At 44.3% G+C, this 17,344-nt stretch overlaps 1 protein-coding gene across 1 annotated transcript in view; it reads right to left on the bottom strand.

The window, feature by feature from the left end:
• The window catches only part of GALNTL6 (polypeptide N-acetylgalactosaminyltransferase like 6), a 543,124-nt gene that overhangs the window by 323,887 nt on the left and 201,893 nt on the right, over window positions 1-17,344 (bottom strand). Inside the window, exon 3 of the mRNA XM_060278706.1 lies at window positions 8,031-8,139. Within this exon, the coding sequence (XP_060134689.1) occupies window positions 8,031-8,139 (109 nt within the window). The remainder of the gene's footprint in view (window positions 1-8,030; window positions 8,140-17,344) is intronic.

Below are 17,344 nucleotides of genomic sequence, written 5' to 3'. Positions count from 1 at the left end.
TGGGTGCTGCAAAACCAAACCGGAGGAGGCGGACTAAACCATGGCTGGCACTGAGTAAAAGAAGTTAATATTTAAAGCTGCAAGACTACAGCGAGAGAGAAACGTAAGACACGGTCCCTGCAGTCACTTTGAACTTAGGTCACCTGAAGACTGAAGACTGTTAGTATTATGAGGGAAAGATTCAAGCAAATACCGTATATTCCGGCGTATAAGACGACTGGGCGTATAAGACGACCCCCCAACTTTTCCAGTTAAAATATAGAGTTTGGTATATATTCGCCGTGTAAGACTACCCCTCTTCCACCGCACCGCACACCAAATAAAAATTAAAGAAACATCAGATTTGATTTCAATATGGTAATTTTAATTCGACAGTTTCCCTTTAAAAGCCTTCAAAATCCTCCTGTTCATCATCTTATGTCATAAGTATATCAATGACATATTGTGGTCTATAAGGCAACTTCCTATGCTCCTGTGGGGAGAACTGGGTTTCATTGAAACTTGATGGCCTTTTCTCCACATCCTTTCCTGGGAGAGCTGCCCTTTCACCACCGCTTCTCCCCCCCCCCCCCGTTTCGGGGCTCCTTCCACACCCACCCAGAAGGCAGCAGAGCAGAGAGACAACAGCCTTCTCCTTGCAGGAAAGCCTTCCCGGGTGGCTGGGCAAGCCGAACGCACCCAGCTCAGCCCCCTCTTCCTCTCTAAAGCAAGAGCACCTTCCACCCACCCAGAAGACAGCACTTGCAGAGGAGAGAGGCAACAGCATTTTCCTTGCAGGAAAGCCTTCCCTTTTGTTCCTGCACGCGGCTTCGGGTGGCTGGGCTGAGCGGGCTATCTTCTCTAGGACTCCTGCTCAGTTCCTTTTAACCCCTAGCAAGCCGAGCACACCCAGCTCAGCTCCCTCTCCCTCTCTAAAGCAGGAGCCGACAGTGCAAGAAAGCTTTCCCTTTTGCTCCCTCCCCCCCTTTTGTTCCCTTTTGTTTGTCAGACGGCTGGGCTGAGCGGGCTATCCTCCTCACTTCAGGCACCGTGTGCCGATGAAGAGGCGCTAATCCAGTCAAAGCCATGAGGGAGCCGTTCGCCCCTGCGGAAGAGGCGCTAATCCAGGCAAAGCCATGAGGGAGCCGTTTGCCCGTGCGTTCGCCCCTGCGGAGAGCAGCCCTCTCCCGAGCGCGCGCTTCTTCAGGGACTCCTTTAGGGAAACTATGCCATGCTCCACGGCCGTTTTTGAGCTCCCCCCACCATATGCGGAGACTGCTGATTCTAGTACCCGGCGTTTAAGACGGCCCCCCCAACTTTTGAGACTATTTTCATGGGTCAGGAAGTCGTCTTATACGCCAGTATATACGGTACCTGAAATTTAGGTTTGCACAATTTCAGTGATATGTTACCCTGCTACAATAAATTCCTCCTCCCTTGGGCTTCCAGAGACAATACTCTCTTGGTGATAGCAACCATGAGCAGCAACAGAGTCCATCCTGTGAAGCAGGTAGGATCTAAACTTGCCCTACTCTGAATTGGAAGGCTCCTACCATTGACAGAGGGGATTGGAATCCAGTGGAGCCTTTACAAAAGGGTGGGAAGGTAATTTTCACCATTTCTCCCTCCCTCTGTATCCCTATCGGACATCTCCCATTCTGTTCCAGAGGGTTTACCAACTATCAGAAGCATGTTTTTTGGGGGAGATACAGAGTGCTCTGGCAGGGAAGGAAGCAAGAATTGGGGGAAAACTAAACCCCAACTTCCTTCATTCCTTTAGCAGGAGCTATTGTTTTACACTGAAGCATCCTAAAGTACCATACAAAGTTCTGCTCACAGGAACTCTAGATCCAACCTTGAATTGCTAATATAGTACTAATTTGTGGCGAAAGTTGCCCTGATCTACCATTTGAAAATTATAGCTGGTGGCTAAGAAAATAATCAGTCCATTTTAATAATGTATTTAACAATCTGTTCTCAAATCATGCATTAGAACCATTTTCAATAATTTAAAAATGGATCATTCTGCACATCTATACTTTAGATAGGGAGGGAGAACTTGTGAAAATTACCTTCCCACCCTTTTATGAGGTGGGGGGAGGTGTAACCTCTAGGTTAAATTACTGCAACATGTTATACATGCAGCTGCCTCTGAAGATGATTTGGAAACCACAGCTGGTGAAGAATTCTGCGGCCAGGTTGATCACTGGGGTAGGATGGTTTGAGCATATCCTGGCCCAACTGCACTGGTTGCTGATTAGTTTTGAGGCCCAATTCAAAGTTCTGTTTTTGACTATAAAGCCTTAAACAGCCCAGGGCCGCAATAACTCAAGGATTCCCTCTCCCTGTGTGAACCAACCCTATGATCATAATCTGAAGCCCTTTTTCATGTGCCTTCTCTATGGAAGGTCTGGATGGTGGCAATATGAGAATGGGCCTTATCTGCAGTGGCTTCCTGTTTGTGGAATGTTCTCCCCAAGTCAGCTCACCTGGCACCTTTGTTACATCTCTTTAGCCAAAAATGTTCTTCTATAACCAGGTCATTGGCTGATAAATAATAAATGACCTTTTAAATATGTTTGTGTGTCGAGGCTTACCAGAAATTACCTTAAATAACTCACAACTGACACAAGAATTATGGTTTGGTCCCATGGGACAGGACTCACCACTGTCCGCTCGGACAGTACCCGCTCCGACTTCCTGAAGGGAAGTCAAGTGAACATCCCTGGGAGAGGAGGTGGCTGAGCCCAGACATTCCCTCCTCTCTTTTTCCAAGAATGTTCCCCAAGGCTCGTACTCTTATAATTGGGCCCACCATCCCCGCCAATGGCGGGATGGTAAGGACAAGAGTGTAAGCCCTGAGATTCCTTTAACGGAATACTTCTATATGGAGCAAAAGGTAGGGGGGGTAGGCATCTGGATGCCACACCCCTCTTCCAACCGATTAACCAACCAAAAGCCTAACCGCCAACCTAACAAGTTGTGACAATTTGCTACGCAGTAGGCGAAAACCAAGAGGCAAGGCCAATCAGCCAATTGGAAAAATTCCTACTGGCCCCTGAATACAGGCGGCCCCAAAGGCATAGAAATGTCATGCTAACCTGCAAAGAAAAAGGGCGGGTGGGAGGGGATTCAAACGCCAAGGCAAAAGTGAATTCTAAAATGGAGGGCAAAAGCTTAAAAGGGGAACCCCTCCACCAATTACAACTCCCAGATTTGCATGACCACGCCCTCCATTACTCAGCATGACCTGTGGCCTAGGCTACAACCCCAAACCCTATATTAAATTTCCTAGCAGCCCTACCACAATCCGCTTTATATTAGATGAATATAAAGCGCTTTGTGTGAGGGTTTTTTTTTGTTTTTTTTACTATGTATTTTGTGTTCTCATTTTGAATTTGCATCTTGTGAACTGCCCTGTGATCTTTGAAGTATGCTATACAAATTTAATAATTAATAATATTAATAGTATAGGCATGCATATATCCTTATTTCTCTTTCTTCTGCAGACATACTTACTCAAGCACAGACAAATACCCGGTTCTTAGCAAAGTACCATCGCAATGTATCTTACATTGACAATAGTTATTCAAAGTGCTAACATAAAAGATATTTAAACTTTGTGAAAGGTGTCAAAAAGCACTTCTGCCCCTTACAATAGTTGCATAAAGTCAATCACACACGGAGGCTTTGTGCTAGAATGAGTCACTGGTAGGCATGTATGGATCGAGCATTATTGCTGCATTATGGATTGAGAATTCTTGCCGCATTAAGGCAATGTGCTTAGTAAGATGTTTGAACTCCTGCACCTGCCTTATACAGTGCCACCACCATGTATAAATGCTTTTTGGTGGACTTCATGTGAGTGCTGCAAGGTCTTCAATCTTTCCATTTGGAAACAGTATTCCATACATGAGGCTGAGCTTGAAGGTACGACATGTCCTGCTGAATTGCTGTACCAGTAATAATTGTACACAGGAGGGGATTTTGGTCAGGACAACTTGCCATAAAAAGCTGCAACTGCTGAAATTCCCACTTCTACAAAATACTCGGAAGCACACCAGCTCTGTATTATATGACATTAGACTCTTTCCACTGAAAATGATACTTCATGAGAAAAACATATGTTAAGCATCATGAGAAAACATATGTTAAGATTAGCCAATAAGGCACTGGATTGAGACTGGCATTCTGGGAATGGAAGAAGCTTAGCATTTGGAGCTGACTGCTTGCCATCTGCCTTGGGATTGGCTGGAGGATATCAGATGCTTGAAAATGGATTTCTAATTGATGCTGGAACACTTACCTGGCAGCACAGCTGATTAGATAAGCGCCAGCCCTGCCTCAAAGCAATGGAGGCTGCCATCAAAAGAACTGCTGTCTGCCCACTGGCATCAGTTTGGCTTCAAGAATATTGCAGTAAGATTAATCCTTTATACACTGTAATGCTAGCTTGGAGCAGCAGTTACTTTAGCAGCTAGCTATTCACGCCCTGTAAGGATTACACAGTAGTGGCTGCTAAATTGTACCATTTTTATCTATGCTTATAGTGCTTATGTATACATGCATATTCTCAATACCAAATCAGTTGACTTGCATCCTCTCCAGCATCATCATCAATTTTTATCTGTTAATTTTCCTTCACTGTTGGGATAGCTTAGTCGGTAGAGCATGAGACTCTTAATCTCAGGGTTGTGGGTTTGAGCCCCACGTTGGGCAAAAGATTCCTGCAATTGCAGAGGGTTGGACTAGACCAGGCATCCCCAAACTGCAGCCCTCCAGATGTTTTGGCCTACAACTCCCATGAACCCTAGCTAACAGGACTAGTGGTCAGGGATGATGGGAACTGTAGTCCAAAACATCTGGAGGGCCAAAGTCTGGGGATGCCTGGACTAGACGACCCTTGTGGTCTTTTCCAACTCTACAATTCTATGATTCTACCACTATGGATGTGGCCATTGTACTACAATTCTACGGAAGTGCCATCCATGATTAAAATGGTGTGGGTAGGTGGGTGAAGTGCACTGCAAGTGTTAATGTGATTTATAATCAAAAAAGTTAAAATATAGCAATTTCAAGGTGTTTTAGCATTCTCCTGCATCTCTTGCATAGAGTTATGAGTGTCTATAGCCCACAAAAACTAAAGGGCTCCCTCCCACCAAAAAGACATTCTGTAATAGGCACAGTACTTTGCACAACATCCTATCGGCTCTCATACGTGCTGCCTTCAGCATGCTTGGTTTTGGAAATGGATGAGAAGTATGTGGGAAGGAGAGTGGTGATGAGCTATCCATGCTGCTTGTTATTGGCCACTTCTCCTTTGCTTTGTATAGTTTGCAATCACGGAAACAAATAAACCATACCTGCCAAGTTGCTGTCAGAGAAATAAGGGTCCGGGCGGAAATAGCAGACTGGAAGTAGCGCTGCCGCCATTTTGGAACTGGGCGGAGCATGCTCAGAAGTGACTTTTGATGCTGCTTTGCCCAGTTCCAAAATGGCCGTCGCACCAGAAGTCGCACTGCAGCCAATTTGGAACTGGGCAGAGCAGCATCAAAAGTCGCTGATGAGCATGCTCCGGCCAGTTCCAAAATGGCCGCCACGCCAGAATAAACCGGGGGGAAACAAAAAAATCTGTTTTTTCAGCTAGGAACAGCTGGAAAAATGGGGATTTCCCGGGGAAAACGGGAGACTTGGCAGCTATGAAATAAACAAATGTAGCACTATAATAGTAAACTCAAAAGGTTTCTGACAGCCAAATCAGGCCTTCTGAGCAAACTATCAGAAGAAGAGGAGGAGGAGTTTGGATTCGATATCCCGCTTTATCACTACCCAAAGGAGTCTCAAAGCTGCTAACATTCTCCTTTCCCTTCCTCACCCACAACAAACACTATGTGAGGTGAGTGGGGCTGAAAGACTTCAAAGAAGTGTGACTAGCCCAAGGTCACCCAACAGCTGCATGTGGAGGAGCGGAGGCACGAACCCGGTTCCGCAGATTATGAGTCTACCGCTCTTATCCAATACACCACACTGACTCTCAGAGGCAATCCAAGGTTTTTAAAATTATCAAAAGTATTAAGGGGAAACATCTGAGCCCACCCCACAAAGAACACACTGAGGTCTGAGCATATTCAGTGATCAAGGAATGCTGAATATCTGTCAAGAAACCACCCCTTAAAACTGTAGGGGAGGGAAATGGGATGGGGTATCCCAGGCTTCCTCAAACTGGGCTCTCCAGATGTTTTGAGACTACAGTTCCCATAATCCCTGACCACTGGTCCTGCTACCTAGGGATCATGGGAGTTGTAGGCCAAAAACATCTGAGGGCCGAGTTTGAGGAAGCCTGGAGTATCCTGAAAAGGAGCATGGTTGGGTGGCTTGGACCATGAATAGGAGCACTGTGCAATGCAACATTTTGTCACGGGCACTACTTGTCCTGTGTTTGTTTGCTACATTTCTGTACTACTTCTCAAAAAGTCTCCTGCACGGTTTACACTAAGTGTATCAGCAACAGGTATGTTGATGTATATTGTTTCTATTTGCCCCCAGTATTATGTAAGGAAAATTCAATGTCCACCAAAAGGAAGCACAAAATTAGGGGAAGACTGCATGCAAAAACAAAAAAGTGTAATAACATTTTGAGTGTGATATACTCCTACATTGTGAACTGACAGTGTTCCAGAAGACTTCAGGCATCCCCTACACTGTACAACAGATGCCAATGAAGTATCACTTAGGAGAGCAGTCACAATAGCTCCCAGAAGCCAGAAACCAATGGTACCATGTGTTGGTTGGGAGCCACTGTGACTGCTCTGGCCAACTAGAAGTAACATTGCCACTTACTGTGTTGCCTAGGAGCTCATTTCTTTGCATGTGCGCCACAAGGAATCACATAACCACCATAGAGCAGGGGATTAAACTCAGGGCTCTAAAATTTTGGGGAAAGGCCCTTCGCAGGGAAACAGACACACAAAATCTAACTACTGACGTTGGCGCACAAAGTTGTGTTTTCAGACCTGTGTTTGTGAAGTGGTTGTCAGCGTGACATGATTTTGCATGTTAAAAAGAGAGAGAAAAGTATAAATTCCTAATCCCCAATCAAGAGATGTAATTCCTCTTGTTAATTCCGATCCTTAGGGGATACAAGTAAGGATTATTTTTAGGTTAATACTGATTTCTCATTAGAATGAAGCTGTGATGCCCCAGCTGCACTAAAATGATTGACTTTTGTTTACTGCAACAAACAACTTTGGTTAGAAGATGACAAAATTAGGAGCAAGACTTTAGAAAATTTAAATGTAGCTAATCAAACAGATGATGTTTGGAGGTTTTTTTTAAAAAAAAGAAAATGTAAGTGATCTTGCAAAGTATTCTCTTCACTTGTATTTCTGGTCTTGCTAGAACAGGAACTATAAATTACTTTTTAAGCTCATCTTCCAGGAATCTGAGTGCTCCCCCACCCCCCACAACAGACTCACTGTGGGATATTTTAGGCTGAGAGATGGTGATCTGGCCACAACTTGCCAGGAGCCAGATCTCACACAACTGGCAGAGTACAGTAAACCCTTTTGGAGGAGGGGAATATAGATCTACCAGTTCTAGAATGGTGTGGTTAATGCTGGGCCATGACTGGGGAGATCCAGCTTCAAATTCCCTAAGAGATCTTTGGCAAGTCACTCTTCCACAACCTCGCCTTCCTCACATGTGCGCCACCCTAAGCATTTTGGAGTGGGATCCAAGTGAATGAAGAAATCAAAGCAGCTTTAAAAAGATGCTCAAAGTAATTGAGAATAATGTGGAGAAGTGGATCTTGTTAAAGCTTTTACAACTTACACCACTATTAAAAAAAATCAGCTGCTAAATAATGCAATTGATACAGGTTTTATTTTGGCAATTCAAATGGCTACTTCTAACTGATCTTAATTCTTCACGTGATTCTGATTCTACATGACAGATATTGCTTTGCCAGGCCTAATGCAAAATAATAAGAAAAAGGAAGGTATCCCAGGGTGTAAAGGAGGAAGTTAAATACTAATTTACTCTAAACATCCCACCTGAACGCATGGCATCTTTTTGAATACTTTCATAGTCATGCCAGTCCTTTCTTTTCAAGCCATCTGTCCAGGTATAGAGCTGTCCATCTCCAAGCCCCATTGGGAATGTCTGTAGAAACAGGGGGGAAAAGGTATAATTAAATGTTACCTTCTCTACTGAAACCCAAACTCATTCATAGGCAAAGACAGATAGCAGTCAGGTTCCCTGTATGGATCTGCAACATACATATGGGACTCATACATATGCAGGATGACTTTCATATTCACTTTAAGGGTTGCCCTGAGAAAGTGGGACTTCCTCCATGTAGAGATTTGCTAGGCTTCCTCTACAATTATCTTTAGCTGCTTAGTAAATATCTTATTAGTCTAGCAAAGCTTTAAGAACAATCTGCTACTTAGTAACTTATCTTAGATCGGCAATTCACTGGGGTGTTTTGTTTTTTTTTTGCTTTGTTTTTATAGTATCGCGCTGTTACCTTTGTTTAAATTGTTGCCATTTTTTGTATTCCATATAATGATTTTTTTTAATGTTATCTTTTTCTAACCCTAAACCAAAACAGAGAAGGCCGGTGAATTCATACTTTAAAAGCTAGTTCAGGACAGTGGCTAGACGGTGTTGTGTGTTGGAGAAATCGAGGTTCAAATCAAATGGCCATAGTGTTGTGATGTGGTCTCTCAGATGACAAGGTGTTCAAATGATGGGAGAAAGGTAGGCCCCACCTCAGATCCCCAATTTTAGTCAAATCATCCCCCCCCCACCTACAGTGTGGCCTTCTAAAAAGTGTGGCTAAGGGACCCATCACAAAAAGTAGGGAGAATGACCAGGCCGCCTATGGTCACTTGTAGTTTAAGCACTGGTCTCTGGCAAATCACTAAGTCTAAGCCTGAGGTACCTCACAGGAGTATTGTACAAATAAATAAGAGAGTCCAATGTATACTACTCTAAGGCCCTTGGAGGAAAGTAAAAGATGACAAACAGATTGTGAGCTGAAGAGATTATAGCTCAGCAGTCGTCCTGTATCACGAGGGGCTTGTGACGTGTCATGTAAACAGGAAGCAGGAAGTACCTGTTGCTATTGTGTATCTGAAATATATGACACTGTCTGTAAGCAATCTGTCTGTTGTTATGCTGTTCGTCGGAGCTGCAGCATCATGGAGTTAAATACTCCTGGGTGAAGCTATCTTAAAATGTCAATAAATCTTACTTGTTTTAATGAACAAGGGAGTGAAAGTGATTTATTTCACGAGCACTGAAAGCTGGAAAGTTTCCGCTGCTACAAGCTGCGTTTGAACTGTTATCTAAACTTCAGAAGGACGTTTAGAAAACCAGACTTGACTTTCGTGATAGAAGCAGAAACTGCGCAACGGGAGCGCACTGGACAGTTATCTGCTACGCAGCTACAACTTTGCTAAAAGGTTATGGAGGCAATAAATTCAGCTTTCAAGTGCCCATGAACTGTTTGGGAAAGAAGAGCTGTGGAAAAGCTGCTGCTGTTTTGAAAGCCGTAAAACTTCCAGCTTGGAGATCGTGCCGGCACAGCTGGCATATCTCGCTGGCAACCAGTAAATCTTCTCTTCCGGAGGCTGAGCTGAAGGAATCGTTGGGAAACGTGAGTAAGCTGACAGCCCAGAAGGAGGAGTGTTTGCTTAATGATGGCAGCTTCAAAGGTTTTCATTTGCCCTATTTGCACATCGTTGCCAGAGGGCATGCCACCCCAGCACTCCTGCTAAATTCCCATTTTTATCCTTGTGACAGGTAAAATCATCTCAAGCACGACTGAGGTTCAGGGTGCCAACATTAGTCCACACCACAATTGCGCCCACTTGTGGCAACAAGGTTGTGCGCACGTAAGTGAAGTGCAGAAGGTACCAGGTACAGATACACAACCAGAGATGGGCAACTTGTTGACATGCTCTGAGGTTCTTGGTTGCGCTGTTTGTCAACAAGCCAAAGTTTTTTCATGTGAAGGTTCCAGGTCTGCCAATGTTTCTAGTCAGGCACCTATGCTGACTCAAATGGATTCCTGCAAACCAAGGGAAGCGCTCCGTATGGGCGGAACCCAAATGTTTCTGTCAGATGGCCACACCAGAATGAGCTTCACCATACCTCTCAAGAGTACAGGGGAGGCATTAGGCTTGGTTAGTGAATGGGTTCAAGCTGTGAAGCTAAAGTTTGCCTGTAAGGTGTTTTGTTTTCAGGCCGATCATGGATCAGTTTGTGCTGAGGGCACACTGCAAGGTTTCTTTCCACAGGAAGGAAGCAAGCACAGATTGGCAGCTCCAAGGGGGCTACAAGGCTGTGAAGTAGCTGGACAGGATACGATTCTTGGAGAGACGTTGTCAGCTATAGTCTTTGTCGCCAGTTTTCTGAGGAAGTTCTGGCCATGCAATTCAACGGTAGGGTGTGAATCCTATTTGTTGCTGTGTAGCGAGGAACCCGAGGTTTCCTTGAGGTTGTTTGAATGGGGAGTCTTTGTGATGCATTCTGAAGACGGTCCCAAGTCCCAAAAGGTAGTTTTTGTGGGATACGAACTTTGTTCAACGTTTTGGAAGTTCGTGCGCCCAGGAAATGTTGAGTCACGGGTGATACTCAGCGATAGCATTGAGTTCTGTGAGGCACAGGTGTGGATACCTATCCGCTACAGTCCTGATGTGCTTACAGGTTTGGCAGGTTCTAGTGATGTTGGACAGGCTGTGTCTGGTGGTGCACCAGCCAGTAGTTCCATCACAGGTAACGTTGTGCAAGGTACAGTTAGGGACAGTGGTTCAGTTGAGGGACCGGATCCAGGGACTGTTGCGACAGTTTTCGCTGGAAACGCGAGCTGGATGCTCAGCGCTGCCCAGCGTAATGCACAGCAGGGAGGAGTTTCAAAGCAAGAGCCTAGGAACACTCTCACACCTCCAGTGCCAAGCACTGGTAGACAGGCCAATAGGGACAGGTTGTTCCCGCGCCAAGATTCAGGAGCTAACAGCACACGCAGTAGTTCGCGCTATGCATTTCCTGAGGTCATTGGTACTCAAGCAGGTTTCATCGTGACGTGGTCAGATGAGGATGCGAATGCTAGGTTGAGCAGGTCAGAGAGGGCCACGAAAAGGATATCTACTGACAGATATACAGCCACTAGTCTGTGGACTTGTATGGATCAGTGTGAGCCAGAAAGCTTCGAGGAAGTTCATCAATTGCCTGAGGAGGTGACCAGGAAGTGGTACAAGGCAATCCAGATGGGGTTAGACTCCATGGAAGCACGGAAGGTGTTTTTCACAGTGGCGCGGCCCGAGGGCCAGCGCGCTGTACACAGTTACGTGGTGTTTAAGCTTAAAACCACAGCAACTGGAGAATCTCAGTACAGGGCTAGGTTTGTAGCCAGAGATATCTCAAAGCTGGAGGAGTTGCATTCTGAAAGTTTTGCACCCGCAGTACCTGAAGCGCTAGGATCTTTGTTGTCTACAGCTGCTCAGGAAAGTTTTGTTTTTAACATCAGTGATGCTTGTCTGAATTCACCGTTGGAGGATATGCTGTACACGCTATCTCCACAAGGGTTTGAGATCGATGAGCCTGATGATGTCTTGAAGTTACATATACCCATTTATGGTTTGAAGCAGTCAACCGTAAGTTTGGATGAAATTTTGGAAAACTTAGGTTTCCAAGAGAAATTTGCTGATAGTTGTCTTTATCTGGCAGGGTCTAGCCAGAAGCAAATTCTTGTGTTCTGTTTTGTAGATGGCATCAGATGCATTGCAAATACAGAGGCACAGGTGCATTGGTTTGCACAGGAGCTTGACAGGTATTTTAAGCTCAAAGAATTAGGTCCCGTGAGGGTTTACCTAAGTGTCAGGATTGACAGGTCTGCGGATCACAGTTTCTTGCTGAGGCAGGAAGGTAAGATTGAACAGTTGGTTGCAAAGTTCAAGAAGGCTGATAGTGCTAGTATCAGAACACCCTTAGAGATTTGTTTTGTTGAGGATAGTCACTCCGGGGAACACTCTGAGTCCCAGAGCCCCGGGATGTTCCAATCAACTCTAAGGAGTTTGTTGAGTTTTTCTCAGTGGAGTAAACCAGTTGGTATGTTTGCTGTGAAGAGGCTTAGCCAAGAGGATGCACAGCCCAGTGTGCATGCCCGGAATGGCATAAAGAGAGTTCTTAGGTATCTGGGAGATACTAAGGAGTTGTGTTTTAGGCAGCCAGTTATGAGTACAGCACAGGACACGTGCTGGTCTGGCAGCAACTGGGCCAAGTTGCAGGACGGGAAGTCAGCAACTGAGATAGGTGTGAAGTATGATGATGCTCTGATGGAACGCTATTTCAAGCGTCAAAGCTTTATTACTCTTTTCTCTGCGGAGACTGAGTATGACGCTCTTTCAGGAGTCTGTGGAGCGATTCAGGTTTGCCAATGTTTGGTCCAGAAGGTCAACGGGGAGTGTTGCCAACCCATCACGGTTTGGGAGGACAACCGGCTCTGTTTGATGCTTACTGAGACTGGTTGCGTTATGACCAGTGCCAAACGCGCTGACATTCATTTTCGGAACGTTTGTCAAGGCGTCCACGCAGGATTGGCAAAACTGAGGGATTGCCCGAACCAGGGGAACCTGGCAGTTGGGTTCACCAAATATTTGAGTTTCCGGAGACGTGATGGATTCTGCAAAGGTTTGTGTCTTGCGTAAGGAAGTTCTTTACGCTACCCCTGCGATGCAGGACGAGAGGGGGTGTGAGCTGAGGAGATTATAGCTCAGCAGTCGTCCTGTATCACGAGGGGCTTGTGACGTGTCATGTAAACAGGAAGCAGGAAGTACCTGTTGCTATTGTGTATCTGAAATATATGACACTGTCTGTAAGCAATCTGTCTGTTGCTATGCTGTTCGTCGGAGCTGCAGCATCATGGAGCTAAATACTCCTGGGTGAAGCTATCTTAAAATGTCAATAAATCTTACTTGTTTTAATGAACAAGGGAGTGAAAGTGATTTATTTCACGAGCACTGAAAGCTGGAAAGTTTCCGCTGCTACAAGCTGCGTTTGAACTGTTATCTAAACTTCAGAAGGACGTTTAGAAAACCAGACTTGACTTTCGTGATAGAAGCAGAAACTGCGCAACGGGAGCGCACTGGACAGTTATCTGCTACGCAGCTACAACTTTGCTAAAACAGATACATATTCCAGAGAACTAAACAATAAACTCATTTCAGGCAGGTTAGTAAGCAGCATTTGTGGGTTCAGTGTATGTGGAGGCCTGAGATCAGCACCCAGAATAGCAGAGCAAATACCAGGGTCTACCATGACTGAGATTGGCTTCCCTTTTAAAAAAAAACAAACAAAAAACCCACACATTTTCATTTCCCGTGTTGTAAAGGGAAATGCTGAGTGAGGCGACTGCAGCTTCCACCATCTTCATTATCTCCAATGCCTTGGGGCCCTACCTACAATATGGCTGCATTCACGCCATACATTTAATGCACTATTATACCACTTTAAGCAGTCATGCCCCCCCCCCCCAAGAATTCTGTTAAGGATGCTCAGCCCCCTCCCCCCAGGCCATACCCTCCAACATGTTGAGATTGAAAACCAGGATGTGTTTCCCCCAACTGCCCTCCCGCACAAGTCACATGACCTGCATGGTCTCATATCTCCCCCCAAAATGTGCATTTTTGGGCCTCCTCGGTCTAACACATTTTTAGATGCCATGCTGCATGGCAGCCAAAAACAGAATGTCCTGATTTAATTGGGGTAGTTGAGGTGTATACCAGACCCCTCACAGACCCACAATTCCCAGAGGGAATAGATTCTTACACCACTCAGAATTGTGTGTGTGAACCATGACTGTTTAAAATGGCATCGTGGTGCTTTGTATGGTGTGATTGTGGCCTATGCTCAGAGTGAGACACTGGTGTTTCTCTTCACAGTGCTGGGATGAGGGAGTTCTGGGCAGATACAGTGGCACTGCTTTCCACACTGCCACCCATCCCCAATTCTTTACTGTGCCCTCTGATAATCTTTGGGCACCCACCTAGGGCAGTATGGGGCGCACACCACACAGCTCCTTGCTGAGGGTCCTCTCAAACATGGCGTCAAGCCTGACTGTGTGAGTGTGAAAGCTCCTGCATCAAGCAGTTATGACTGAACTAGGGCAGGAGAAGATTGCATTCCAGCCTGTAAAAACATCTGCACACTTCCCACAATAAACTGAAATACTGTTGAAGTGTAATAAATTATTTAAATCAAAACAAGTAAGACTGGCGCAAAGAAATTCAGCCACATTCTATTTTATTTTGAGTATTTATTTCAAATACTAAGCAACATATTCGTGAAATAGACAAGGTGAACGGTCCCATCCTTCTTCCTGGTGCATTTGTGATAAAAATTGCCAAATTTTATAATTCCTATACTACTGCCCCACTATGGACTGTTGGTAAAAAAATCTCTTAAAAGCATCAGTACTCAAACTGATCTTAAAACAATTCCAGCATTAAAAGGTCAATTTTAGTTGAATAAAGAAAAACAAGGTAAAGAGTAAAATTCTGAACTGTATATTGTATTGCCTGCTAATTTGTTCTCAACAGCCACTGCTGTCACCTGTGTTTCTAACCTGGAAATATGGCTGCCATGAGGTAGAAGAAGCCCTGAACCTACAGAGTCCTCCTGTTGAATTGGCAGCCACAGAAGCTCAGTCTCATGAGCCAGGGCCTCCATCCTCAAGGGAAAAGACCCCAGGTGAAATTTCTCAGAGAAATAGTTTCAGAATGGCCGTTGATATTCCTACTTCCTCCAAACCCCCATCACCAGATAGGCCCATGAGGCCATCTCTCACCCTCACTGCTTTAGCCTGAGAAGGTAGCATGACCATTCTTGGAATGAATCCAAATCCCTACTGTAAGGACTTTGTTTTCTAAAAAATTTTTTTTAAAGAAAGATGGTCTCTGTGTTCAATATAGTATTCTGCACTCTGCCCCGCCACCCCCATAATTGTGTTTTTGTGCATTTGTGGCAAACACCCATCTCTTAAACTTGAGCAACAGACCAGCAGGTAGCTCAGACCTCATGAACTTTGTAATGCATTTCTGACAAACTTTGACAATACATTTTTGAGTGTATGTAGTCATACTTGCATAGTTTGTCAAGGCAGGACTTTGAGGCAGAAGTCAAGGACCCTCTTCAGCAGAAAGTGTAGGGCAGCCCCAAAAACAGCAATGAGTGAAACAATATACATTGCAATCTAAATAGGGGTGGGGGACGTTGTAGGGTTATTAATTCTAAATTTGCATAACTGTACCATTGTCCATGTACTCTGAGGCTTATGCACTCATTTTCGGTTACCAACCTCAACCAATTGTGGCCATGTACAGATACCTATATCTTAAACTTTAAAGCAGGGATTATTAATCCAGATGTTGTTAGACTGCAATTCCCACTGGCCCCAGCCAGCATGGTCAATGGTCAAGGATGAAGACAGTTGTGGAGGGCCACAGGTAAGCATGGGAAATAAATCTGATTCAGCTGAGGAATCTACAAAATCCACACACCCCAAAACAATACACAAACTGAAACATAGCCATCTTTCAAAATTAGCACTTCTCTGAATTTTGCCATGCAGTTCTCTAGCCGAATAGTGTGCACAAAAATGCATACACTATGGTAAAGTGTGCTTAAAATGCACATACCTGTGGGGGGGGGGAACCCTTTGAGGCGAGGCAAATGGCCCAGTACACAGTGTTCCAAATGCAGTCACATATGCAAGTTTGTATAATCAGAAAAGAAGTGCTTTGATATGAAAAAAGGAATATCTGCTCCAAAGCTGTATATTGCGTAAAGAGAAATTAACAGACTCAGACAACATTTACGGCACAGGAAATGAATTAACACAGAATTCCATCCTCGCACATGTCAATTATCGTAAGTTGACAATTGTTGTTTCTTCCAAAAGAGATTATCTTGCACATGTTTTGAGAGTATGACTAGAAATAACAAAACGCTTATTAAATGCTGCAAGACCAAAGGGGAAACAGCACAGCTGAATTCATTTTCTTTTCTTTATTTTGTTTTTTATTGCTTTAACTGTACATTAAATAGACCAGTGTTCTACTAGTCAGCTTTAGGGTTGTCAGTCATGCTTATTTGCTTTCCCTTGATCACTTGAAATAGCTTCCCCCCCCAAATGGCAGAAAACTTTAGTTTAACTACTCAGCGGATTCCCTGAAGTATTTCAAATTTCCCTGGATAATACAGCAATTTCAACTGTCCAATATTAATAAGCCCAAAAGCCTGATTTAAGCAAGGAATGGAAATCTTCATTAACAAGAAGCAGTCAAAGATTTTTTTCCCCCATCAAGTTTACATTTAGGAATTTATGTACTGTTCACATGTTTTTGCAAATATTTCCTTTATTCTGACAGAAACGGTGAGTTAAAATACCAGATCAGTTGCTTAAAATACTGTGTATGTTTACGACTGGAGGAATTCCTCCAACTCAACACATACTTGTATGAATCAGGACGACTGTAAGTGATCAGATATACTGATGATGCATTTTACCTGCCTCCCCAAATAGCTTTTATGCAGAAATCATATATTTTCTGGTATGGTGTACATTAAAGACTGTGATGGATGGGAGGCTAATCACTGCCTTCCTTAGAGACTTATTGCCTCTGATTCCTTCCACACCTCCCGGCCTATTGTGAGGATTGGAATGTAATTATCCTTCACATTTCACATTTCTCTGAATTTTGCAACTGTTCTCAGCAAACACATTAGCCTAGAAGGCGAGGGCCAGGTCAGGTTCTATTTGCCAAGAACAAATTTCTCATGTGTCCTTCCATCCTCCCCTTCCTTCCTACCCTTCCCCTTCCTGTCAAAATGACAGACACCCCCTAGTAGCTCTTTACATAGCACTTTCACACTATCCACCATAAATTCACACGTTGCTCAACAATGTGTAGAGGTTTGCCCTTTTCTCATTCCCCACAGAAACCACAGTAAAGGAGAGGCAGGAGGAGAGAATCAGCATCACAGTAAGTTTGGGAGCTTTATCCCCTAATTTTATAGAGTACGTTGACCCAGGAAGTCCTTTCTGAAGAGCAGAATTCAGACATACTAATTCTCCTAATGAGACCTATTGGGGGGAAATGAATATTAGTGAGCCCTAGGGAATTACATTTAATGAAATTTTCTCCATATGCAAACACTAGGAGATTCCACCCCCACCCTGCTTACTCAAGGAGCCTGAAGCGGATTTTTAGGAATTTCCTAAAACTTCATGTTCCACCAGGCAAGCAAGGAATTTAAACTAATGGGGTGTGAAGCTGTCTGCAATTCCTTAGCTGCTGAT

This window comes from Zootoca vivipara, chromosome 9 (genome assembly GCF_963506605.1).
Source record: "Zootoca vivipara chromosome 9, rZooViv1.1, whole genome shotgun sequence".
Taxonomy (NCBI): domain Eukaryota; kingdom Metazoa; phylum Chordata; class Lepidosauria; order Squamata; family Lacertidae; genus Zootoca; species Zootoca vivipara.
This window is presented reverse-complemented; position numbering and strand designations above follow the sequence as displayed.